Genomic DNA, 26460 nt, shown 5'->3' with positions numbered 1-26460 from the left:
GCCGCGTTTCGATGTCTCTCGCTCCGGTTCGGGTTGCGTTTCCGGCACGATATCCACATCGGATTCAGGTTGTTGTTGTGATGGTTGCGAGCCGCCGGCTTGGCCAAAGCCGAAAGTGGGTGACATGAAAGGAGTAGCGCCACTCAAGAAAGCCGCGTACGATAACATGTTCGGGTCCATGTCTTGAAGGTTAAAGGTTTGTTGCGGTTGGGTTGTGTTCGGGTTCCCGGGTCTTGAGGGGACACCAAATGGGGGTCGAAATGGGTTCATATTTTTATAAATTGTAAAAGTAGTAGACAGAAACTTTGATGGAATGTGAGTTTTTTATAAAAAAGTGGAGTTCAAGTGGGGTTTTTATAGCATTAAATGGGATTAAAAAAATTAAAGAAAGTTACCGTTGACACGGTAAACTCATTCCCCAATGCTACAATTCCGCGTGTTTCAAAAAACGCCAAGCTCCTTTTTTTCGCGAATAACGCCTAGAGGGCGGAACCGGGGCGTGTTCGGGCAAGTTGTGGCAATTAAAAAAAAACGCCCACTACGGGTGGTCTAAGGGTTTGAACCGCCATACTTTTGTATTGCAGTGGTATAGCATACCACTGGACTAATAGATCACGAGTATTATATGATTTATCTAAGACCACGCGTAGTGGTGTAAATTTTGGCATTTTCATTCCCAAACACGCCCACCCCCTAGGCGTTATTGTTCAAAAAACCCCTCAGACGTTTTTCAAATCACGCTTTGTGCAATTTTGAATGGCCAATCACATTTAATCTTCCTTTTTGGCCAATAGCTTTTTTTGTTGGGTTTTTTTATTTTTCTTTAATTCTCTACACCCTTTTAACTTAATGCCTACATACCCACTACACCCATTTTAGAAAAACGCCTAATAATGTCCCTTGCTAACTGTACTGTCACATGACGAAAAACGCCCAAAAGTGGAGGCATTATTCACCCTTACCACTACGCATGGTTTAACATCCATTTATGATTTCTTTATTTTTGTCAATTAAAATCCAAACATATCTTTGTGTGAGTTCTCTACAATCTATAAATGGTTCCCCAACGAATTAACATCATAACCAATGAAGATCACATGATTGTAACTATAACTTTACTTGTCCAAGATATACTTAATTCGCAACAATCTCCAAATTGTGATTTTCTTATTTTGTGAGTTTCTTCAAAATGCCAACAAATCTTCATGTATTTTCTCAACAATCTCCATATTATGTATTCTCAACAATTTTTTTAAACGACTAACTCACACTCCCATTAATCTTACCTCTAACTACACATTTGTCCACCACGAAGAGGGACACATTTTCTACACACCTTGCTATCACTGAGCTAAAAGCCCTTTGGTATTTCCTGAAGCAATGAAGTTCATGATTGTATTTGATGTTTTGTAATGCATATTTGGGTTTTAAGATACTACAGTTAAATGTAATTTTATTTTTAGTCAAAACATAAGCGAAAAGTAAAAAATAAAAATTAGTTTCATGTTTTAGATTGGAATGGAATACCTCTAACAAACTGGTGATCTTCGGATGAATTAGCACTGCATTTCAGCTGCAAATTAAAATCATTATATTACTTCTTATACATGAAAAGAAAAGTAAAGAGTATGAGTACTAATTTTAATAAGCAGTGCTAGGGGTGCACACGAGCCGAGCCAAGCCCGAGTTCGAGCTTGGCTCAATTCGAACTTTGTTTTCAAAGCTCAAGCTCGGCTCGTTTATAATCCATTAATTAATATATTAAATAAAAATAATATAAATAATAGACTTGTTTAGGCTTGCGAGCTCGATTAGTGAAGCTTAGGCTCGTAATCTAAACAAGCTTATTTTTAAGTTAGGCCGTTAGGGCTCGGCTCGTAAACAAGTTTAAATAAGCTCGGCTCTTTTACTAGACAACCTTAAATAAGGGGTAAATATTATTATTAAATATAAATAAAACTAACATTACATCAAGCTTTTTAAGCAAATACTGACCCCTAATTTTCGTAAAACCTTAAACTTTCATTTTTTTAACTCATATTTTCACTTTTAAAATATTTTTGGTTAAATATTAACTAAAACTGTGATAGATGTTGATTTTTTTTCGTGAAAGATGATAAAAATAATCATTATCAGTTGGAACAGGATGTTCATAATAATCATTTGCTTAATCAAGTTATCGGACTAGTCTAACAGGCCCAACTTTCTAAACGGATCCTTTTCAACCAACATTTAAATGATAAATGGATCCATAATTCTCGACCCAATGGGCTGTTATGATCTTTTAAACAGTATCCCCCAAAACACAAACTGAGAACAGGCGACAAACCAGCCAGGGTTCGCAGTCTCCATTCGTCTTCCTCTTCGTCTTCCTCTTCCTCTAATTTGTTCCAACTTTCACCGTTTGTTTGCCGTCATCTTTTCAGGTATGATACTTCTATTGCTTTATTAAGTTTTTTCTAAACCTAATTGACTCTTCTATCCTAAATTAGGGTTTGTTGGATAGCTATTTGCTTCTGTATCTGCTTATATGTTAATGTTTCACTAGCAACTTTAATAGTTATGTTTTGTAGCGTCTTATTGTATATATGTCCGTACAATTGTGATTGATAACTGGAGCTACTTTTATAAGTTATAACCGTTTGTTTGGTAGGACTGAAATAGGGAATGAATTTGGAAGTAATTAACATGTTGGATTACATTTTAGTCGTTTTAGGGTTATAAATAGTTTAATACACGTCTGAATTTGTGTGAACGTGATGTTTGGATTCAGATGAAGACTGTTTCTGGAAGAATTGTGTCTACAAAGCCTCTTAGTTTGTCTAAAGCGGCCTATGTTTTGTCGAATTTTGTTAGCTCGGACAATGGCGCTTCTCAACCGGTGGCTGCTTACCTGCGTCGCGCTTCTGCAGCTTTTGACGAGCTTGCGTACTTTAAAAAGCATATCAAGTCGAAAAAATATTCGTCAAAGGATGATGTTTCGACGAAATCTGATGTAAGCCATCGAAGTTTCGAAGAACGTGATCGTGAAAATGGCGGGGTAAACAAGAAACTTGATCATGTTTCAGTTGAGGTTGAGGTTACGATTGATGAACACCGGGCCGGAGAAGGTGATGGTAAGTTAAAAAAGAAAGAGAGGAAGAGGAAGAAGAGCGAGGGTAGTTTGGGGAGTGGACAAACCGATAATGTTGAAGTTGAGTTTAAAGAAGGTGATCAGACGATGAGCGAAAAGAGTGAAGAAAAGAAGAAAAAGAAGAAGAAGAGGAAGAATGCGGAGGTTGATGGGGGCGAAACTAGTAATTCAGTGACGCCCGGAAGGAAGAAAAGAAGGAAAACCGAAGCTGATGATTAGTCTTGAATATTTGGTGAGAATTTTTGTTGCTATTTAATTAACTTGACGAATATGTTAAGCAATTTTGGATGGTTAAAAACTGCGTTTGTGATTACTGGTGTTTGTTTTTCTCTAGGAATCTATTTTTAATGTTGTTGAGTTTATCTTTCAAGCTATTTGACTCTCTTTTATACATACTTACATAAAAATGGACTCACGTTTGTGATTACTGTTTAGAAACTTATAGGTTGTATGTCTTCAGTGCATGAATAGAAGAAATTATGTTTTGAAGTCTCATGTTTGTTATTTGATTTGCGTCCATCTTTGTTTATATTTATATGCACTTATGTGTTCAGTTTTACTTTTTTAATTCCATGTTTAAGGTCTCATGGTACCTGTAGCCTACCAAGAATCCAAATGTAACATTTGACACAAGTATAATTTGACCCATTATATTTGTTCTGCAAGAGTTACCCGGTTGGATTCTTACCCTTATCATAGAGCTGGCTAATACATCTCATTTTATCATTTTGGCTGTTAAATTTTTAGAAAATCAGTAGAATAGTATACCTTTTGATATATGAGTGAGTTACTTCGGCTTGTGAGTCAAATCAGCTTGGGTTTTATACAAGCGAGATACATTCAGGCAGCTTTCATAGATCTTTTTTAGGAATACATCAATACTTGCCGGACTTCTAGAATCCTTATCATTATTTGTTTGTATTGATATAACTAGAATATCGCTTCACATAAAGATTCATAGATGCCCTCTGTTATCCTTTTCACACCTTATATCAGCAGCTCATCTAATTCATATTTGGTTGGGCCCATTTTTTACTCTTAAATTGGGTTGTTAGTTGGACCAACATTAGTGTTATAAGTATAAGTTGGGCCTGCGTGAGTGTCTTGGGCACACTACAAAAGTGTCCGATTACATTACAATTCCCGTTTTCGCGGTTCAAGTGACGCTTTTTCCCAACTGTGGCATTCGTATCGGAATGACAAATCATCACGGCCTTTCTTTATTTCATCTATTAGTGTTTGTATTCTTTAAAAATATGAATAAACAACTATTGTCATATTAATTTGATAAGCATGTGCATGAATAAGCTAGGTTATGTCAAAATGTCAGACAATAGATCTTTGGTGTTTAAAATCTCAATATTTTAAGTACGTTAGTCAAGGGGGGTTAGAGTAGGTCAAATACAAGGGCAGAAAGTTATCAGCGGGTTAAATTGGGTTAAAAAGATTAAATGAACGGGTCGTTTAGGGTTGATGAGAAACAGACCCTGGGTCAGAACAAACTAAGCAGAAGAACTCTGAAGAACTGAAGAAGTTATCGTTGACTTTGTTGTCGATCAGCTGCTTTGCAAAGTCTTAATTTCGATTGAAAGTTCGAAGTTGCAAACCTAATGGTGGTAAGTAAATCGATTCATTTTTGCATTTGTTTGACGTTTCAATCATGTTTGCACGTGTATCTGTATGAAATTAGCAACAGTTTGAAGATATGCATACATTTAGCTGGTCAACTGGAATTTATGTTGTTATGTTAGAAAACATTGGTATTAGATTCTTTGACTCTAGGTCTGTATAATGAAGTTGACTTTGACGGCGTTTTGACTGCCATGAAATTTAATTTGTGTTCAACATAGGTCTTTATAAGATGTTGAAATTTGGAGGATATTAGGCATTTTACCTGAAAGCTGCAAGTCTTCAATGTTAAATTAGTAATGGTAGTAGGGTAATCTGTCATTTTCACAACCTTTAAGAGCTGCAAGCGTCACAATAACACTTCTTTTTGACAGAAAATCCCTTCATGTTAAAAGTGTTGTTACTAGCTTCCCATAATGTGTTTGCTGTTGTCACTTTTAGATACGATAGATTGTTGTTAATGAACTAGGTGGGTCGGGCGGCATCTTGAGTCAAAACGGGTCGATTAAATAAGGGGTATCTTGGTTAATAAATGCCTTTTCTGAACCGACCCGTTCTTACTCGAACCTGTTTTGACCCAAACTCAGATAACCTCTTTTAAGCGACTCATTTTTTATCCAATCGTAATTTTTATCAATTTGGTGTATCCTCCAAACAACTTTTTATAGTTAACCTCTCTTTAATATTTTTACATGTGTAGTGGTAATGCCCTTACTCTTGGGCGTTTTGTACCATGTGGCAGCCCGGTCAGCAATGAAACATTATGGAGCGTTTTTTAAAAGGGGTGTAGTAGGGATGTGGGACATTATGTTAAAAGAGGTGTAATAAAATTAAATTAAAAAAAACCATTAAAAACTCTTATTGGACAAACAAAAGGAAGATGAAGGATGATTGGCCAAATCTAATGAACCACGATAAAGCACTCTCCATACAAAATTTGCCAAAAAAAGGCCCACAGGGGCGGCTTGTGGGGCGTGTTCCGGAGTTCTGTTCCAAAAAAACGCCCATAAATCATTGACTATAGTGTAATGTATATAAGCTTTTATATTGGTAATATATATCTCTTCCAATTTAAATACATCTTTGTACGGATTTTCTGTGCAAACATTTGATTACAAGACAATCTCACAAGGACTGTTGATTCTGTTGTAAAACTTATAAGTAGACAGTTGTGTAGATTTTATCATTTAGGGGCTGTTTGGCTGAGCTTTTCAAAACAGCTTATTTGCTTATTTGCTTTTCTGAAAAGCAAATAAGTCAATAAGCTCTTTTGAAAAGCTTTAAAATGGAGCTTTTGAAAAGCAAATAAGCTCTTTTGAAAAGCTCTTAATCTTTAATCTGATGTTCAATTTGAACTAAACTCCTTGATCTTTGTAGTTTCAACACAACACTAAAACTTCTCTTCATATAACTTGCTACTATCCAAAGGGGAAGAGTGAACACAACTTTAGATACAACAACAACAACCATACCCAGTAAATCCCACAAATAGCGATGCTACTCATAGGGTCTGGGGAGGGTGGGATGTAGACAGACCTTGCCTCTATCCCTGGGGATAGAGAGGCTGCTTCCAGAAGAGACCCCCGGCTCCAAAACGAACAACAAACCAACACATCAAGTCAAAGAATATAGAAAAAAGAAGTCACCTACACCAAGCTAGTGATCAGATTGACACAGTATAATGTAAATCGTGTATAATAGCATAGAACACCATTCAGTCATGTACACAAGAAGTCAATCACCGGTTAAGTCACTTAAAGAATAAGAAAAACTTAAGTCCTAAAATACACCTAAGACCTTCCTGCAATATCCTCTAGAAGTCCTTAACCCTAATCCTACGCCTCCATGAAGTCCTATCTTGGACCATGTCCTCAGAAAGATGCGACTCTAGTAAATCATGCCTAATCTGCTCTTCCCATGTCAGTTTGGGTCGGCCTCTTCCTCTCCTCCCCTCCACAGTAAGAGTTTCCAGTACTCTAACAGGTGCTGTCGTTTGCCTCCGCTTCACATGCCCAAACCATCTCAATCTCCCCTCCTTAATCTTATCTGAAATACTAGCCACTCCTAATCTTTCCCTAAAAACCTCATTTTTTATCCGATCCAACCTCGTGTGTCCACACATCCACCTCAGCATCCTCATCTCTGCTACCTCCATCTTGCGCGCTTGTGTCTTCTTGATAGCCCAACAGTTTGTTCCATAAAGCATAGCTGGCCTAACTGCTACCCTGTAAAATTTCCCCTTTAGTTTAGTTGGGAACCTCCTATCGCACAATACTCCACTGGCTGCCCTCCATCTACACCAGCCAGCCTGTATGCGATGGGTTACATCACTATCTATGTCACCATCCCTTTGTACAAACGACCCCAAATATTTAAATTTAGTTGCCTGCGGGACCAATTGGTCCTCAATGGTGATTTGGGTGTCATCGTCATCGGCTACACCACTGAAATCACAGTGTAGATACTCGGTCTTAGATCGAATAATCCTTAGGCCCTTGCCCTCTAGATACTCGGTGATTTGGATAGAAACTTAAATTGGTTATACATTCTAGCAACCGTTTAGATAGAAACTAAATAGGTGAAGGATTATTATCACGTATCCAAAGTGTTTTAAACATTACAAAAGGGCATTTTATTAATATGCAACCAAAATAGTTATGTAACCAACTTATTAGCATTGGTCAAAATAACTATAGCTTAACTAAAACAAAGAACAAAAACAGTCAGTTGTAAAAAAATTAGTTATTATGAAACATTAGTGATATTTTAAATATGTTCATATACTCCTTTATTTACATTCTCACGGATCTATACGAACAATCACGATCCCTCATCAGCTAGCCTTCTGACTGTTAGGGTATAAATTACTTGACGTTAGGATGAACTTTTTAAGTCTTCTTGTGATCATATATTAGCACAAAAAATATATTTTCTATACAAAGTACTATATAATTTACCGTTTATTATCATTAACTTCTAATTAATAACTTTGGAATCGTAATCATTAATTTCTAATTAACTTAGGAATCGTAATTTTCAATTAGCAACTATTATCTAATTACCAACTGCGTTTATTAATATCTTGTTATTATTTTAAAAATCGACTTATCTATTCATAATCCAAATCAATAAATATCACAAGGCATATTAGTTTACAACAGATAACTATATACATTTATTTATCACATAAATAGAATGTCTACAACTCATTAGATGGAGATTTAACTATTAACTATGAATCATGACGGGCAGGGAAAGGTACGTGGTAGATAGATGGTACGATGCACCGACGGGGAAAGGAAGGAATAACAATAGGGTTGGGGGTTCGAAAAGCGGTGATCCGGTGGTTACGAAGTATTTTGTGTCCAATCTCCCGGGAGGTTGTTCGTCGAAGGACATGCACGATGTGCTCAAGACTTCTGGTAGTATCCAGGGGACGTATATCGCGCGGAAGTTCGACAAACTAGGTAAACGTTTTGGTTTTGTGTCCTTTGCTAATGTTAGGGATCCGATAAGTCTGGAAAAAGATTTGAAAGACGTGTGGATGGGATCGTACAAACTCTATATTGTGTTGGCGAGGTTTGTGGATGGGGAGAGGGTTTCATGGAAGGAGGACAAGCAGTGGGTTCCGGTTAATGAAGAGAACAATGTCAAAGTGGCTGAGGATACGGTTAATGTGGTGATAGATAATCCGAAGAGTTCTAACTCGTCGGAAGGAAGGTCGTACAGAGATACTCTTCTTGGTAAGGATGGGGCGGAGCCTACGGAGGAGGTAAGACTGGAAGATGACTTTACAGGGGTGGCTAGGTGGAATGGGTTGGGTTTGTTGGGGGATTTGAAAGATCTTCAATCTTTGACGAGCCTTAAAGAGTGGCTAGGATCTGTAAGGCTTGACAAGGTTGGTATTAGATATGTTGGGGGGCTATCGGTCATCTTGGTGTTTGAAGATAAGGTTTCTATGATGGATTTCTTGAGCACTAAAAAGGTTTGGGAGTCATTTTTTGTTACGTTGGTTCTTTGGGAGGGACAAAAACTGAGGTGTGAACGTATTGCATGGTTGAGAATTCTTGGTATTCCACTGTTATTATTCGACAATAGGGTTGCTGAGCGGATCGTTTCTAAGATTGGCCGTGTGGTACAAACAGCACAAATAGATGATAAAACGGAGGATTTTTCTTATGCGATGGTTGCTGTGCTTTGTAACTCGGTGAAACGTATTACTAAAGAATGTAAGCTAAAGTGGAGAAGTGAGGAGTTTGATATTGCTATCGAGGAAGAAATAGGGGAGTGGATCCCGGACTGTATTGGACTGGAAGTAGAGGAACAGGAAGTGGTTTCGAAGAACGAAAAGAGGCCGGTTGATGGTGTGGATCAAGCGGTTCGTGTGAATATGGACGTGGAGGTTAATAACGTTGTTGTGGAAGATGCACAGGAGGTGGAGGAGATTGGTGTTAGTACGTTGCATGCTAACATGGTGGACGTGGAAGTCGCCATGCAACACGTTGAGTCTTCTACTATAGGGGGTACTCTACCGGAAGCGGATGGTTTAAGTTTCAGCTTGCAGGATCCGTTGGTGTGTTCGAATTCTAAGGAGAAAAAGAGAGGGTGTTTTCGGAAGAAATCCCGGGGTGACAAGTCGCAGTCTCCGACGGGGGCGGAGAGACCAAAAAAGAGGGCGAGAGATGATGATGACCCATATGATATTGATCGCTTTATCTTTAATGTACAAGGGGGGCATGAGTCACCTATGGATAATTCTGGTGTTAATGTGGAGATTAATCAGAAGGTTATGTTCGATGGTGTTAGTAGGGGTAATGAGGTTGGAGGTGTGGTAGAACAAACAGATGCTAATGCGAACTCGGAAGTACAGGCGACGGTGGTGTTAGCTAACTCACTGGGGGTGGAAAACATCTCTGGGTATGAAGCGGCTATTAGGAGTTTGGTCGACGAAGAAGGTTTTCAATCGGTTATTCAATGAATTGTATATCTTGGAACATGAGAGGGTTGGGTTCTTCAAACAAGTGTGCGTGGCTAAAGAAATTGAAGGTGGCAAATGAGGCTGGTTTTCTAATGATTCAAGAGACTCAGTTCCAATCGCTTCAGGGGGTCAATGTTAGTACGATGTGGGGTACGGGGTCGTTGGAGTTTGAGTGCGTTGATGTTGTGGGTAGGTCAGGGGGTCTTTTGTCGATTTGGGATACGAAGTTATTTTCTAAGTCTTCGGTTGTTAAACGAAGATACTTCCTGGTGGTTTCGGGTTACATGAGGAATGATGGTCAAAAGGTGAATTTTGTGAATGTGTATTGTCCTCAGAAGATCATTGATAAGAGGTTAGTGTGGGAAGAACTTAAAGCGCTGATCACATATGATGATGAGTTGTGGATTGTTGCCGGCGATTTTAATTGCGTTCGTGACCGTTTAGAGCGTAGAAACTCTAAGTTCCATGAAGGCGATTCTAGAGAGTTTAATGAGTTTTTGGAGGATTCGGGGCTTCAAGAGTTTTCTCTTCGTGGAAGGAGGTTTACTTATATAGCTGGGAACAAGCTTAGCCGAATTGATAGAGTGTTTGTATCGTGGTCTTTTGTTACTAAGTGGAGTAATGCGGAATATAGAGTGCTGGATCGGGTAGAATCGGATCACTGCCCGTTGTTACTAAAGATAGAGTCAAAAAATTTCGGGGCTAAACCGTTTCGCTTTTATAATTCTTGGCTAAACAGGGAGGGTTTGGATAAGGTGGTGGAGGAAGCGTTGGCTGCTAACGTGGATTCGAGAAGGCCGGATGTTAAGTTATTGAACAAGTTCAGAATTCTTAGGAAAAATATTAAAGATTGGCATGGGGTTCAACTCACAAGTGAAAAGGAGGAGGAACAAAGTCTTAGAGCTGAAGTGGCTGAATTAGAATGTGTCCTGGAAGATCGTGACTTGACAGAGGCGGAATTGTGGGTTTTAGAAGAAGCTAATAAGAGACTTAAAGAGTTGGATAATTTTAAAGTTAAGGATTTGAAGCAAAAAGCTAGGGTCAGGTGGGCGAAAGAGGGTGATGCAAATACCTCTTTTTTCCACGGTGTTATTAATTCGAGAAGGGTGTCTAATTCTATTCCGGGATTGTACATCAACGGTGAATGGGTGACGCGGCCGAATGTGGTTAAGTGTGAGGTTCGCCGGTTTTTCAAAGAGAAGTTTGTAGAGGACTTAAAGGTGAGGCCGAATCTTATAGTTAGCGATATTAAGGGTTTGGACAGGGAGGCAGTCGAAAAGATTATTGATTCCTTTCAAGAAAAAGAGATTAAAGACGCTGTGTGGGAGTGTGGGAGCGATAAAGCGCCTGGGCCAGATGGTTTTAACTTTCGTATTATAAAGAAGTTCTGGCATTTGTTCTCAGGTGACTTTGTAGCGATTTTTAAGAGGTTTGAGGAGACGGGGGTTATTAGTAGGGGTGTGGGATCTTCATTTATTACGTTAGTCCCGAAAGTTAATGATCCGGTGGAATTGGGTGAGTATAGACCTATTAACCTGATCGGTGTAGTTAGCAAAGTTATTTCCAAAGTGCTAGCTAATCGATTAAGGAAGGTGATTGATGGGTTGATTTCAGAAACGCAATCTGCATTCATAGCAGGGAGGTACATTCTGGATGGTCCTTTGATTATCAGCGAGCTTCTTACTTGGGCCAGAAAATGTAGGAAGGAATTGTTTATGTTCAAGATTGATTTCGCCAAAGCTTACGACAATGTTAATTGGGAGTTCCTGCTGTCGATTATGAGACAAATGCGATTCCCTGAGAAGTGGTGTATGTGGATTAAGGGGGTTTTAGCTTCAGCTAGGTCGTCTGTGTTGGTGAACGGTTCTCCTACGTTCGAGTTTTCTTGTGAGAAGGGGGTGCGGCAAGGTGATCCTATTTCTCCATTCTTATTTATTATTGTCATGGAAGCGTTTGCGGGGTTGATGAGAAGGGCTTGTGAGGTGGGTACTTTTACGGGTGTTCGGCTTCCTAATAACGGGTTAGTTTTGTCGCACTTGCTTTATGCTGATGATGCCATGATAATGGGGGAGTGGTCGGATAGCAATTTTCGTACGTTGCGCCGATTGCTTAGAGTTTTCCATTTGTGTTCCGGCCTTGGTATAAATATACACAAGTCTACGCTTTTTGGTGTTGGTAAAGGTTTGGATGAGGTGTCTGATATGGCTCGGTGTCTCGGGTGTCGTTCGGGGGTTACCCCATTTACCTATCTTGGTATTACTGTGGGTGCCAATATGGGTAGGATTAGCAATTGGGAGCCGGTGATTAAGGTGTTTAATACGCGGTTGACGAAGTGGAAATCCAAGGTTCTCTCCATTGGTGGTCGGTTAGTATTGATAAAATCAGTTTTGGAGAGTATCCCGTCTTACTATTTTGCATTATATAAGGCTCCTTCGGCTATTATTATGAAGTTAGAGTCTTTGATAAAAAGATTTTTGTGGGGTAGTGACATGGATGTTAGGAAGGTTCATTGGGTTGCTTGGGATAAGGTTGCGCTCCCTAAGAAACATGGTGGGTTGGGTCTTAGTCGATTGGAAGATAGTAATAACGCTTTTCTGTTAAAATGGTTATGGAGATATAGAGTAGAAGGTGAAGCGATGTGGAGAAAAGTCATTGAGTCCTTACATGGCTCGATTAGACAATGGGAGACTTTTCTAGCCAAGACGAGTCTTTCGGGAACGTGGACCAAGTTGGTGAAAAATGGTTTTAAAGTTAAGGTGGGTGATTCTATCGGTGCATATATGATTCGCGGTAACGTAGGAAATGGGTTGGTGATTAAGTTCTGGATGGATCCTTGGATAGCTAATGTGCCCTTGAAAGTATTATTCCCAAATTTGTTTCGGCTCGAACGTAACAGGTGGTGTAGTATCGCAGAGAGGATTGGAGGGTCCTCTGGCAACGGTCCGATAAGTTGGAATTGGAGACAGTACCCAGATACGGCCCAAGAGAGGTTAGAATTGGTTGAGTGTTACCGGTTGATTCAGGCTCAATCTTTAGTGGACTCGGCGGATAAGTGGGCTTGGCATGATAAAGGCCCAACTGAGTTCTCTGTTCATGAAGCAAAACAATGGATTGTTGATGCCCGATGCGTTTCCTTGAATGCTGGCCCCGAATTTTCTTGGTGTAAGTGGCTTCCTTTAAAATGCAATGTGTTTATGTGGAGAACTTTACTAGACAGGATTCCTACTAAAGTGACGCTTAGTAGAAGGAATATTTTGCATGGAGAGAGTACGTGCGATCTTTGCAGGATAGAGGAGGAGAGTGTGGATCATGTGTTTACTGGTTGTGGCCTGGCGATAGGTACGTGGCAGGGTATTGCTAATTGGGTTAAAGTTCCGCCTATCTTCTTGTTCTCAGTTAGAGATATTGTGGAGGTGGTGAAAGGTACAGGGTGGTCGTCGAGGAAAAAGGAGTTGCTATATGGGATTTTCATCGTGACGTGTTGGCGTATTTGGAAAGCTAGGAATGAGAGGATCTTTGACCAGAAGACTCGGAGTGCTGTGGAGCTGGTAGCGGACGTTAAATCCTTATCTTACCTTTGGTTGAGGAGTAGGAGTGGTACTGCTGGGGTGGATTGGCAGGGTTGGAAGTCGTTTGATTTTGATGTAATGTAACTGTGTTTGTTGGGGTTCCCGTCTTAGGAGTCCCCTTGTTGTGTGTGTTTTTAATGAAATTTGCCTTCCAAAAAAAAAAACTATTAACTATGAAGTGATTTCTTTGTGTGTTAAAGAAATTTTAATTAGGTTAAAGTCAAAGGACTAAAGATCTAATGAATTTGTCAAATAAAGGACTGTAACTATAATTATTGTATCTATTGCAATTCGATACAAATATAAAGAACGAAAACTGTAATTTACAAAAAAATCCCCACATAATTTAAAAATTTTAGCCCCACATCCCATTTCAACATTTCAGCGCGAAAATTTCAAAACTTTGATGAAATCATGAATTCAAACCAAATTCAGATTCACATATCCCACATTTTCCCTCTTTCTTCTCCATTTCGTCATCCAGACCTCAAATTCAACCCCTCATTGAATCTAATCTCGCATCAATTCATCTCAATTACCCACCTACAAATTCACACTCCAAAACCCACTCAAACGCTTCAAATCATAACCCCTTTTTCATGTTTCAACTGATGGATCCATAATTCTCGACCCAATGGGCTGTTATGATCTTTTAAACAAAACACAAACTGAGAAAAGGCGACAAACCAGCCAGGGTTCGTTCGCAGTCTCCATTCATCTTCTTCATCTTCCTCTCCCTCTAAATTGTTCCAACTTTCACCGTTTGTCTTGAAATTGTTACTAATAATGGTTCGTGAACAGAGCATCGAGTCTTTTTACAGTAACTTACGTGAATCTGCTTTGGGGTCTGCTAACAATACCCCTTTGTTAATATTCCCATCAACTTCTGATGTTGACTCTCTATGTGCTTTGAAGATTATATGTCATGTCTTGGAATCTGATTCTGCTCGGTATGCTTGTTACCCTGTTTCCAGTTTTAAGGAGATTCATAAGTATGCTGGCCCTAGTTTGAGTTCATTATCTGATGATCCTGTTACCATACTTTTGATTAATTGGGGGTGTCATAGGGATCTCAGGAAGGTTTTAGATCTAGGGCCTGTGGCTCGGGTTTTTGTCGTCGATAGTCATCGGCCGATTCATTTGCATAATCTTAGTGAAGGGAATGATAGGGTGGTTGTTTTGTACACTAGGGATGATGAGAATCAGGCGGATTTGTCGTATGATTTTGATGTGTCGGCGTTGGCGGCTGCCAGTGATTTGAATAGTGATGATGAAGTGGAGGACGATGAGTCGGATAGTGACGATGAAAGTGAGTGTGATGGGGACGGGGATAGAAAAAGAAGACGGGTTTCAGATGATGAGGATGATGAGACTGACCCATTGAAGCTGTTTAGGAAGCTGAAAAAGGCATATTATCATATGGGTACTTTTCATGGGAAGCCGTCGGGTTGTTTGATGTACGAGTTGTCTAATTTCTTGAGGAAAAACACTAACGATTTGCTGTGGCTAGCGTGCGTGGCGTTAACTGATCAGTTTGTTCATGAGAGGTTAACGAACGAGAGGTACCAAGCTGGTGTGATGGAGCTTGAGCAGCATATAAACAGTTCAGGGAATTTGGGTGCGGTCAGTTCGGTAACTCTTAAAGACGGAACTATTGTTTGTGCGCCGGATGCTTCAAGAATTGCTTATGAAGATGAGCCGAGGCTCATGCTATTGCAAGAATGGAACCTTTTTGATTCGATGTTATGTTCTTCTTACATAGCAACAAAGTTGAAGACATGGAGTGACAACGGGACTAAAAAGCTCATGTTACTTCTCGCTCAAATGGGATTTGCACTTGACGAGTGTAAACAGAAGTTCCGTTTCATGAGTGTTGAGATTAAGAAGAAAATGAAAGACGAGTTTGAACATTTTCTACCCGATTATGGTTTGAACAACTTTTATTATCGCGGGTTCTTGTTGTTACACGGATATAGCTCAAAAATCTCGGCTGCAGATGTGGTTTATGGAATCACCGCACTTCTAGAATCTTCCGTTGATTCAAACAGCTGTGCTTCCAAACAATTCGGAGAAGCATACGATGCGTTATCGTTAAGGAAACTCGAAAAGCTAGAAATGGGCATGAGGCATGCAATCAAGATCCAACGGGCTATTCTTCGACAAGGAAGCACTGCCATAACCCGAAAGGGTTCAATAAGAAGCGGGACCAAGTTCAGATGGGTCAAACTTGAAGATTCAGCTGATGCGAAATTACTGGGATGCCCTCAAGCTTTAACAAAGTTGGGGTATTTCATAATGGACGCGTTAAGAGAAAAAGGCGCAAGATTGAAACCTTTGGTATGCGTTTGCTACATTCAAGAACGAGAAAAGGTTCTAATTGTCGGAGTTTGCGGTAAACCAAGGCTGGGAGCTGTTCAAGGAAATGCATTCGGGATTGCGTTTAGAAACGCAGCTGAGGAGACTGGTGCTGAGTTTTTTCACGAGCTTTTTGAGTCGTCGTGGATCGTTTTGGAAGCTGTTGCGGTTAATGATTTCATGATTAAGCTAACTGAGAAGCTAATATGAACATTTATGTCCAAAAGTTGGTATAACCAATCTTTCTACTTATATCTGGTTTATTTGATTGTTGTTTTATTTTATGTATGATTTATACTACTGTGGGTGGTATTGGGTTAAGCATTTTAGTCAAGGAGGCATACCGGGTCAAATATAAAAGGCAGAATCCCGCTGGTCAAATTGGGTTGAAAAGTAAATGAACGGGTTGATGAGAAACAGACCCCGGGTAAGAACAAATTAAGCAGAAGAACTCTGAAGATGTCATTGACGTCGTTGACTTTGTTGTCAATCAGCCGCCTTGCAAAGTTGGAAGTTGCAATGCCACTGGTGGTAAGTGAATTGATTCATTTTTGCATTTTTTTGACATTTCATTTATGTTTGCACGTACGAAAATAGCAACAGTTGGAAGATATGCATACATTTAGCTGGTCAACTGTGGAATTTATGTTGTGAATTTAGAAAACATTGGAATTTGATTCTTTGACTCTAGGAGACCTGGCAAACGGGTCGGGTCATGGGTCAAAACGGGTTCGGGTCAATTAAAAAAAAGGGTTGTTTTGGTTCGGGCCGAAACGGGTTCGAGTCAGAACGGGTTCCGGGTCGCGTCGGGTTGGTTAAAAAATGTTTTTTTTTTTTTTTTTTTTTTTTTTTTTAAGTGATTGTACATCAAGGGGCAATTTTGTATGGTCAACACTACAGAACTAAGGAATGACTACACATCTCTTCTCTATATATGAGTGGCAAAAAGCCGAGCTAAGAACTGTAACTCTCCAACTAACTATAGCAGATATGGAGACCTAAAAACTGCCACATGGAAAAACTCACAGATCACCATGATGGCAATGCAATACTAGTAAAATAGTTCTAACACAGTCGCAAGCAAAATGTTGGGATCAACTGAATCGCCAAAACATTAGCAATTAAGACAAAGTCGCAGATAATGAATCTGAGGCAGTGGAACTAACACCATATCTCAAATGAAGTGGATGTCAGTCTCTGTTTCGCATGCTAATGAAACACCTGATTGGTCTTCATATAATATAAGTATCACCAGTAGACATAGCATAATAGCTATTGTGAGTATAAATGCGATAAGAGCATCAAAAACATAACAAAGATATGAGAATTTAACAATACATGACTGACATAAGATTTTTTGTAAGACCTGAAACGAAAACAACACACATGATGGTGGAATGGCAAATATGAGTAATGTTACAGATTTTTCCATCTCCTCTCGATAAGCTCACACATCCTCAACTAAAGTAGGATCAGAGGTCATATGCTCAGTAGCACTAAACTTCGTGTGATCCAAACGTCGACTAAATCACAAGCAAGCACTCAGAGCATATAAATTTGCAACATAACCAGCTCAAGAAGTTTGTCCGGAATTACTTTTATCATTTTTCATGGATTTGTTTATCATTTCCGGAAGTTTGTCGAAACGGTACTGGTCGAAACGGTTCGATTCGAAAGGGTACTGGTCGAAACGGTACGGGTCGAAACGGTTCGCGTCGAAACGGTTCGATTCGAAACGGTACTGGTCGAAACGATTCGTGTCGAAACGGTTCGCGTCAAACCGTTCACGTCGAAATGGTACGGGTCGAAACGGTACGAAACTCGTTCCGACCCGAAACTCGTCTCGTGCGGAAACTCGTGTCGGCCCAAAATCCGTTGCGATCCGAAACCCGTCCCATGCAGAAACCCGTGTCGGCCCGAAACCCGACCCGAACCGACCCCATTCCGATCCAAAACCTGCGTCGTGCCGAAACCGGTCTTGGCCCGAAACTCAATTTGAACTGAACCCATTTCGATCCGAAACCTGCCCCGTTTCTTTAAGACACTAACCCACATCGACTCATTTCTTTAATGTTGTCGACCCGCTTTGACCCGAAAATAACAAGATGAAATTTCAAGGGACCCATTGGGACTCATTTAGTTAAAATATCTTACCCAAACCAACCCATATAATTTTAAAAGCAACCCATATGGACCCACTTGGAAGTCTTTGGGTCAAGGTTGTGATATGTACCAATAGGTTGATAGATAGATAATCCATTGAGTGGATTAGACTCAAAAGAAAATAGTAGGAAACAAGACATGAGATAACTCTCTAATATTTTTCATTCATAATCAAACACTAACACATATGCCTTTTTATAGGCTTAATTACAAAATGAATTAATAAAACATGGACTAAATGGTTAAACCCCACTAACCCTATTACTTAGACACTTGCAAAAGTAAACAAACAAAACATGAACTATAATGGAAATCGTGGCTTGCATGAACATGGAGTAGTGGGCACATATCAGATTGCCCCCTCTGTACAATGAATTTGACTTTGACCGCCATGAAATGTAATTTATGTTCAACATAGGCTTTTGTAAATTGGAGGATATTAGGCATTTATCTGAAAGTTGCTGCAAGTCTTCAATGTTAAATTAGTAATGTTTGTTTGTACCTTTAAGAGCTATAAGTGTCACTTTTTCTTGACAGAAAATTCCTTTTGGCATGTTGAAACTTGAAAGTGTTGTTACTAGCTTTCTATAGCGTGTTTTTTTTGGAAACGATAGATTGTTTTTAATTGCACTGGAATTTGTTTAAACAGGCAGGCAGGAATTAGATGTGCTAATGAACGGGCCGATTAAATTAAGGGTATCTTGGTTAGTATAACCTTTTCTTAACCGACCCGTTCTTACCAGAACTTGTTTTGACCCAAATCAAAATAATCTTTTTTTTAATTGACTTGTTTTGACGTAACATGACGTCTGACCCGCCCAGCCACGGCCTGCTATATTTATTTGCTAATTTTTGGTGTTTCGTTTAGACAATGCAACAACAATATCTTTGTCCCTTTTGGTATAAATAACTTATTGATCCCTCATCTCTCAATCTTAATGGATCTTTCTAATATTAATGTATCCTTCCTTCTATGCAAATAATTGATTACAAGACGAACCTCACAATGTGATTAATCGATCTTTCTAATATTAATGGGCCAGGGCCACTAACTCACTACTCTAATTTAACTAACAACCAACTGGGGTAGCCCAGTTGGCCACCGACACCCACATCTTCCCAGAGGTCACGGGTTCGAGTCTTGGGAGTGGCATATGTCGCCCAGGGTAAGAACTCGGTAAAGGGAATTCACCGTGGAGCTAGCTTGGTCGGGTAGCGGCTCCCGGAGTGGGATCACTCCGGCGGTTGGGAGGACCGTGCACTAACCCCCCCCCCCCCCCCCTACTCTAATTTAACTAACAATTAAGAAACATTGAAGAAATGCAATAGCAAATATGAGAACGTGCAGATTGATGTATGCTTGCTTGCATTGATGGTTCGAAAATGTCCTTGTCCTAAAGGACGACATAAAAGCACCATGGGGTCGGCATTCAACTCTCCCGACGGCGTTTGGTTTCATCACTCGTGTCGCTTTGTGGCACTTTTGAAATGCAGCGGTTTGATGGAATTAGCGTTTTGTGTTGCCTGGATGGTCTCGGAGTGCTTGCATCAAACAACTTCATCAGAATCTGGTACAAGGATTTCAAAACTCATTTATTCTGGAAGGAACTTTCACTTGGTGCATCCAAGGATTTCTCAAAGATAAGGATGGACCACTTGTTCACTGAAAGACCACCGCAACCAGCAGAGTGTTTCGATCAGTAATTCCCATGAAGCGTTGCATTTCAAAAGTGTCAAAAATCGATGAGAGTGGCGGCCACCTTGGCACACCGAATGTTGTTGGGAGAGTCGAATGGCGACCCCCATGGTGCTCACATACGTCCTTGAGGACAAGGACGTTTTCAAGGGTGCGACAGTTGATATGGTCCAACCCGCTACCAACACGGGAATCGACCCGGTATCCAATTGATACGGTCAAGTGGTCAACAACACATCAACTATCTATCCACGTATTATTTTTTTAGTTATCTGCATGCATTTTATTCTTTCTCATGTTCCATGCATATTGAGTAAATTGCTAAAATTGTCCCTGATGTTTATTCACATTTGCTAGATCCATCCAAAAGAGGTTTTTTTTTCGTAGGAATCACTGAGGTTTCAAAAAAGTTACTAAATCTATCCAAAATGACTAACACTCTAACAAAACTAACTTGATAGAGGGGTAATTTAGTCATTGTCTTAATTTACCCTTTTTAACAGGTTATATCTTGCCCCCACCCTTTTATAAACAAAACCCTAAAACCCAATTTTAATTGTATAATTGTATAATTTGTTTTGTTACTCACAATTGAATTCATGTATCTGGTCAAATCTCCTTTACTTTGGGAATTTTATTAATTTTTTACTTTAATGTATAAAGAACTCAATCTTTTGTGTTCCTACATATAAATGAAAACCTGCAATAAAAATGGTAATATAATAAAGTAATTGGAAAATCTATTATCATGAAGTTAATAGAAAAAAAAAAAAAACAATACAAGGCATGTGATTAACTTTAATTGTTCTAATTTAGACTATTCATCATTGATTTATTTCATGAAAATCTCACTATTACATTATCATTACAATTTTTTTCCAATTTATTGCATGCTGATTTTAATTTTTTGCCTTTATTATCTTATCAAAATTATTTATTTTCTTTAAAGTTATAATAACATAATCTTTTCATCAGCTACTTTTATATATATCAATTACTACGTGTTAACCTATACATAGAACAATTTTTGAAAAAGTTATGTCTGTAATAAATTTCAAAGAAAAACACGTCTTGTTAAGATGCTAAAGATAAAATTCACAATCAACTCATAAAAGTTAGAAAAATGCAGTCAGATAATGATATTATCATATCATAAACCAATGATAGTTGTTAAAAAAAAATCAATTATCATAATACAAATTTGGAACAATTATAATTAACAATTATAATTAATAATTAACTGCATTATATTTAGTTAAATTATATTGTTAGTTAAACTATTGTAAAGTATTGGCTTTTAATTACTTGTAAAGAAAAAAACATAAAATTGATTTGTATTTGTATCATCTTACCAAAATGATTCATTTGCGTAAAAGTTGTTGCAACCAAAATTCTTCATTAATTACTTTTATTTACATAAAAGTTGGCCCATAATAATCTATATCATTGGTTTTGCATTTGTCATCTTAACAAGAAATATTATTCCTAGAAGTTTTAAAATTTTAAATAAGAATCAAATGCAACATTAAAATAAAGATAAATATATATTAAATGTAATAATGACAACTAAATACTATGAATAACGTTAGCCTAAAGAATCTTCAATATTGAAATGAACTTAAACTTAATTTTAAATATTTGGTAAAAAAATAAAATAATTTGAGATGTTATCGCTTATCATAGAATTTGTTGATTTATTTTATTTTACAAATATAAGAGCATTCACATCCATTCCATCATATTTTCACCCTAAATTACACTAAAAAACACTACATGTTCTCTTTCCTTTTCAATTAAATAATATTTTTTATACCTTTATTATTAAATTTTCTCTTTCCTTCATTCACAAACACTTTCAAAATATATTAAAAAATTAGAGAGGGTGAACAATATCCCCTAAATATACAGATGAACAGTAACATTTTCTCTCTCCTTCACTCACAACTACTTTTTATACTCTTATATTATAAAAACTCCACACACAAACTTTGATGGAATGGATGTGAATGCTCTAAGGTTTTGGATTCCTAAATTTTTATATGTGATTCAAGTTTTATATAGTTAAAAATTCAGGAATCAACTTTATATGAAGATGGATATTTATTGGCTACCAACATAACAATACACTTTTGTGATATATAGCTGGTGAGACACTAACACGTGTTCTAAAGATCTGCTATTATATAAATTTTATATATATGTTAGGTTTAAAATGGGGGGAATTAAAAGTAATAGTGAAAATTACTAAAGTACCCTAGGTTAACATTGCTTCTAATGGTGTTAGTCATTTTGGATGGATTTGGCAACTTTTTTGAAATCTCAATGGCCCCTATGAGAAAAAAACTTTGTTTTTGAATGAATCTAGCAAATGTGAATAAACGTCAGGGACGATTTTAGCAATTTACTCATGCATATTTGTTAACTGCATTCAAGTCACGTTTCCATGTTCTAGTTTAATGTTTACTTTTGAGTGAGTGTATTTAAGCTAGTTGAATTATGAAGCAATGAGAACAGAAACAATTAGTCTCTTGTTCATCTTGTATTCATGGAGTCTAAGGGTCCCTATCTTAGGAGATTGGTTCATCTCAAATCGAATGGAACCGCAACACAATGACTTTTCGAAACTTTTACACTTATCGGTGGACGGTTGTGTAGATTTTATCATTTAGTCTGATATTCATTTTGAACTAAACTTCTTGATCTTTGTCATTATAACTTCTCTCATATAACTTGCTATTATCCAAAGGTTTTTTCTTCTTTTAGGATGAAGCCCTAAGGCCAAACCTCGACTCGAGTGATCTAGAAAATGAAGCATTGGTTGACTCACGATGATTGTTGATGTGTTGCTTGAGATTTAGTTACATTTACAACCCATCACTCGTTAACATTTCCTTTGGATTCAATGTTATTCATCGAATGATGCTTGGCAACACCAGCCAATTATCATCTTTAATTATTTTATAAGCTAGTTTTTCAGTAAACTTTTCACAACCAATAGCTAGATATCACACTCGTATAAAAGATGGAAATTAAGTGAACGATAAGAAATTAAGTTAACTTTAAAAAAAAAAAAAACTTTTGTTAGTTAAAACTTACATAGATATAATTGGTACATTATATGTGGCTTCCAATTTTTTATACCTCTTTGCTGGCAAATCAACCAACACAAATATATATAGAGAAATTAACCAAATTGTCAACCATCCCAGTTTTCATAAAATAAAATCATCCGAAACTACAAAAAAAAAAAAAAAAAACCCTTAACAATATTAACATCTAAATAACACAAAAAAGTTTAATAAAACTAAATTAAACAAATTCAGCTTCGATCTCAAAGCCAAGGATCATCCACTTCTTTTCACAATCTCGCTAAAAGATTTTTCCGTCGGCGTCAACAACTTATAAACAAAGCCTCCAGTGACTGCTCCGATGATCGGACCAAAGATATATGCCCAAATTCCTTTGAACCTCCACTTCACAATAGCCGGTCCAAGACTTCTTGCCGGATTCATTGATGCTCCAGAAATCGGCCTGAAATTTAAATCAATAAATTCCATTAAATATTTTCCAAAAACATTATATTTATATTATTCAAATACATATTACTATATCCTTAAAACACATGGTCGGTGGACCAACGTACAAACAACCCCTCAGATTTTCAACTTGACCAAAATAGCCCTTCAAATTTTCAACTTAACCAAAACAGCATATTAGAAAAAAGACAAAACAGTCCATAAAGTTTAAAACTTGACAAAAACAGCCCTTTAACTTTTGAAATTGACATTTACACCTTCTACATTTTCTAAAAACTTAAAAAAATATTCAATTTCACCCCTTAAGTTATATCTTTTCAAACTCAGCCCCGTATTTTCATTCTTTAGCTTAAAAGACAAAAAACTATTTTCTCATATGGTTATTTCTATGTACGTGTCAGTGTAAATTAATGTTTCGACGTAAACTGTGTTTGGAAACGAGGCGAATCAAATATAATACTTTTTCATTCAATGGTATAAATTCGAGTTATTGTATGTTTTGACGCCGCTATCTTGACGCAAAGATAAGGGTGGTTTAGTGGTTAGGTGGAAGGCTCACTAAACGAACCCACTCGGTTCGATTCCGTTTCTTTTGTAACCGCAGTGCTTTAGATCAGATACGTTGTAACACGTGTTTTCATATAGTTAATACATCACATAACGTGTCGCAAACTATAAACAACTAAGGCATCGCCGCCGCAACGCGCGAGCTATGACAACAATCTAGTATATTATTAAAAGTAAAGAGTTACCCTCCCACAAACACATTTAACATAATGGTCATTCCAACTGCAATTCCTCCATGCTTCTTTATCTACAATTTACATATGTATCAACAAAATTAGTAAAAGAATAATAATAATAATTAAAATAAAATATTCTAATTACAAGATCGTTCACAAGAAAACATACCGCCCTATGATCATTGCTAGCACCCGAGATAACAAACATAAGGATGAAAGTAATGATTATTTCGACAACAAACGATTGAACAGTCGAACCCACGGGTATGGTTCCAAAATATGCATCCGAAGTCACATCCATAATCAACGACAATATCCCACTTGCAAGAATCGACCCAAACAGTTGTGACAATATATAAAAAGCCACCTTCATAAAACATTAAGAATAATATCACAAAAAATAGTACTTCATTAACTACAAAAGATTTACATTAACATATAGTCCAAATGTCACACCTCTTTAAATGGACACAATCCTAAAAGAGATAATGTAACAGTAACCGCAGGATTAAAATGCGCCCCGGAGACATGACCAACGGTGTATATCATGGCCATAACGATCAAGCCCCATGTTACACACACTCCCGGGAATGTTATAGTGCCGCCGTAAAGTTTATTAACCGCCACTGATCCACACCCAGCAAAAATGACACAAAATGTGCCAACAAATTCTGCCAACAACTGCGCGACGATATAAATAATTAACAATATAAATTGATTGAGGCTAAACGTACTCACGCAATACTAATAGTTAAGGATATAATCATATAAGTTGTGAACATGCAACAAATGTATGTATATATACCTTTTGAGCTAAATGGATTTTGGGATTTTTGGATTCATTCAAAGCAAGAGTGCCTTTCTCCATGGCTGAAAATCGAGGGTCTACTACCTCAATCATTTCGAAAGCAAAAAGTGAATAATATTCACAATTTAGGGTTTAGCATGCGAAGGATATGGTGGTTATATATAGGGAAGAATTATACAAAGTGGGTGACGTGGTATATATTTGTTTCCATTTTGAATTTTGAAAGTTGATAAGTCATCAAGATGCTTATCACGAAATCGAAAGTTAGTTGGGATTTAATTTCTTTGTTATTAACGTTTTAATTAAAATGTGATTTGTTGAGTTACAATAATAATTAATAAGGTCAAGGTGGCTTGATTTGAAATGCTTTTGGTTTTGTGGTAAAATTAGTAAAAATAAGGATAAATAGTTATTATATAATTTATTTTTAATAAAATAAATAAAAATGGATAAATTTGCAATTTTATTAGTTAACGAAAGGGATATATGCAATTTTAATTTTAAGCTGGGTAAATATGCAATTAAAAAGTTTTTCAAGGGGAAATATGTAATTATCCCTAAGAGATAGTGGTTAATTTTGAAAATATGTGTCTATTAATTTTATGGTTGTGTCATAAGTTAGTATTTTATTTGGAATATACAAGGCTTTTCGTTTCTTGGCAAACCTTTTCATTGCTTTTTGTACAAGAGATAGTTATTAATTTTGAAAAGGTGTGTCTATTAAATTTATGGTCGTGTCTAAAGTTAATGGTGTGTCTATTAATTTTATGGTCGTGTCTAAAGTTAGTAAGAGACACGCCTTTTCATTTTGTATAAAAGATAGTGGTTAATTTTGAAAAGGTGTGTCTATTAATTTTATGTCGTGTCTCAAGTTAGTATTTTGTTTGGAATAGACACGCCTTTTCGTTTCTTGGCAAACCTTTTCGTTGCTTTTTGTATAAGAGATAGTTATTAATTTTGAAAAGGTGTGTCTATTAATTTTATGGTCGTGTCTCAAGTTAGTATTTGTTTGGAATAGACACGCCTTTTCGTTTCTTGGCAAACCTTTTCGTTGCTTTTTGTATAAGAGATAGTGATTAATTTTGAAAAGATGTGTTTATTAATTTTATGATTGTGTCTCAAGTTAATATTTTGTTTGTAATAGACACGCCTTTTTGTTTCTTGTCAAATGTTTACGTTGCTTTTTGTATAAAAGATATAATTACAATAATAATTAATAAGGTCAAGGTGGCTTGATTTGAAATGTTTTTGGTTTTCTGGTAAAATTAAATATGTACTCCTTTTTATTTTCGTTTTTTTGCCTCAATTATATATACTTCATAAGTGATTTAAGTGTCGAATAATGTTGTTGTTTCATAGCAAATTAGCAATCACGTGTGTTTTATGATTTTGAAATTTGAATTGTCTTTCAACCTTATCTATTTATTGACCAACAAATTTCTTTATTGCTCGTTTCTCGTGATCGTAAGTGGTAAAATTTGAAACGTAAATTAGGTTTTTATTAATTCTTTTTAAGCAAATCCGCGGGGGGGGGGGGGGGGGGGGGGGGGGGGGCTATTTAAAACCTGATTTAGGTTTGTCAATCAGTCGGTTAACCCTCATTTGACCGAAACCCCTAAATTTGTAAAATTTCAAAAATTGTTTACGGTATTATTTAGGTCTATTAAAATTATTCAACGGGTTGGGTTTACATAAATAAAGGGCCAAAATAAGCCACCACGTAGATCCGGACCTAGTCGGCCGCTACTACCCGTCTAAGATCGTAGATGTTTTTTTATACATTTTCAAACTTTCACACATTTCATCAATCATCTTAGCAGCCCTTCACATTATTTCAATACTCTAGAGCT

The 26460-nt window shown here is 37.3% G+C and overlaps 3 protein-coding genes across 3 annotated transcripts; 2 read left to right on the top strand and 1 right to left on the bottom strand.

Moving 5' to 3' along the window:
* Window positions 1-2278: 2278 nt before the first annotated feature.
* Window positions 2279-3507, top strand: LOC110908891 (protein FAM133A). Its single transcript, XM_022153886.2, has 2 exons — window positions 2279-2426; window positions 2774-3507. Exon 2 carries the CDS (start codon window positions 2774-2776, stop codon window positions 3350-3352), a length of 579 nt encoding a protein of 192 aa, XP_022009578.1. The 5' UTR covers window positions 2279-2426; the 3' UTR covers window positions 3353-3507.
* Window positions 3508-13732: 10225 nt separating this feature from the next.
* On the top strand, window positions 13733-15952 carry LOC110908892 (cell division control protein 45 homolog). The gene has a single exon (XM_022153887.2). The coding sequence runs from the start codon at window positions 14096-14098 to the stop codon at window positions 15872-15874; it is 1779 nt and encodes a 592-aa protein (XP_022009579.1). The 5' UTR covers window positions 13733-14095; the 3' UTR covers window positions 15875-15952.
* A 6755-nt stretch (window positions 15953-22707) lies between these two features.
* On the bottom strand, window positions 22708-24742 carry LOC110905693 (probable aquaporin NIP-type). The gene is made up of 5 exons (XM_022151249.2): window positions 24608-24742; window positions 24259-24483; window positions 23972-24169; window positions 23812-23873; window positions 22708-23054 (listed from the first exon to the last, which is right to left on the bottom strand). Exons 1-5 carry the CDS (start codon window positions 24701-24703, stop codon window positions 22868-22870), a joined length of 768 nt encoding a protein of 255 aa, XP_022006941.1. The 5' UTR covers window positions 24704-24742; the 3' UTR covers window positions 22708-22867.
* Window positions 24743-26460: the final 1718 nt, after the last annotated feature.

The sequence above is a fragment of the Helianthus annuus genome, chromosome 14, assembly GCF_002127325.2.
Source record: "Helianthus annuus cultivar XRQ/B chromosome 14, HanXRQr2.0-SUNRISE, whole genome shotgun sequence".
In the NCBI taxonomy this organism is placed as follows: domain Eukaryota; kingdom Viridiplantae; phylum Streptophyta; class Magnoliopsida; order Asterales; family Asteraceae; genus Helianthus; species Helianthus annuus.
Note: the sequence above shows the minus strand (reverse complement) of the source record. Positions and strands in the feature narration are given on the sequence as shown.

Excerpts from the sequence above, each read along its gene's own strand:
- LOC110908891 (XM_022153886.2), top strand. The coding sequence starts at position 2,774 with ATGAAGACTGTTTCTGGAAGAATTGTGTCTACAAAGCCTCTTAGTTTG.
- LOC110908892 (XM_022153887.2), top strand. The coding sequence starts at position 14,096 with ATGGTTCGTGAACAGAGCATCGAGTCTTTTTACAGTAACTTACGTGAA.
- LOC110905693 (XM_022151249.2), bottom strand. The coding sequence starts at position 24,703 with ATGATTGAGGTAGTAGACCCTCGATTTTCAGCCATGGAGAAAGGCACT. Across the intron at positions 24,170-24,258 it reads GATTGTGTCCATTTAAAGAG|GTGGCTTTTTATATATTGTC; the intron begins GTGTGACATTTG and ends TGTTTTATGAAG. Across the intron at positions 23,055-23,811 it reads TTAAATGTGTTTGTGGGAGG|GCCGATTTCTGGAGCATCAA; the intron begins GTAACTCTTTAC and ends TTTAAATTTCAG.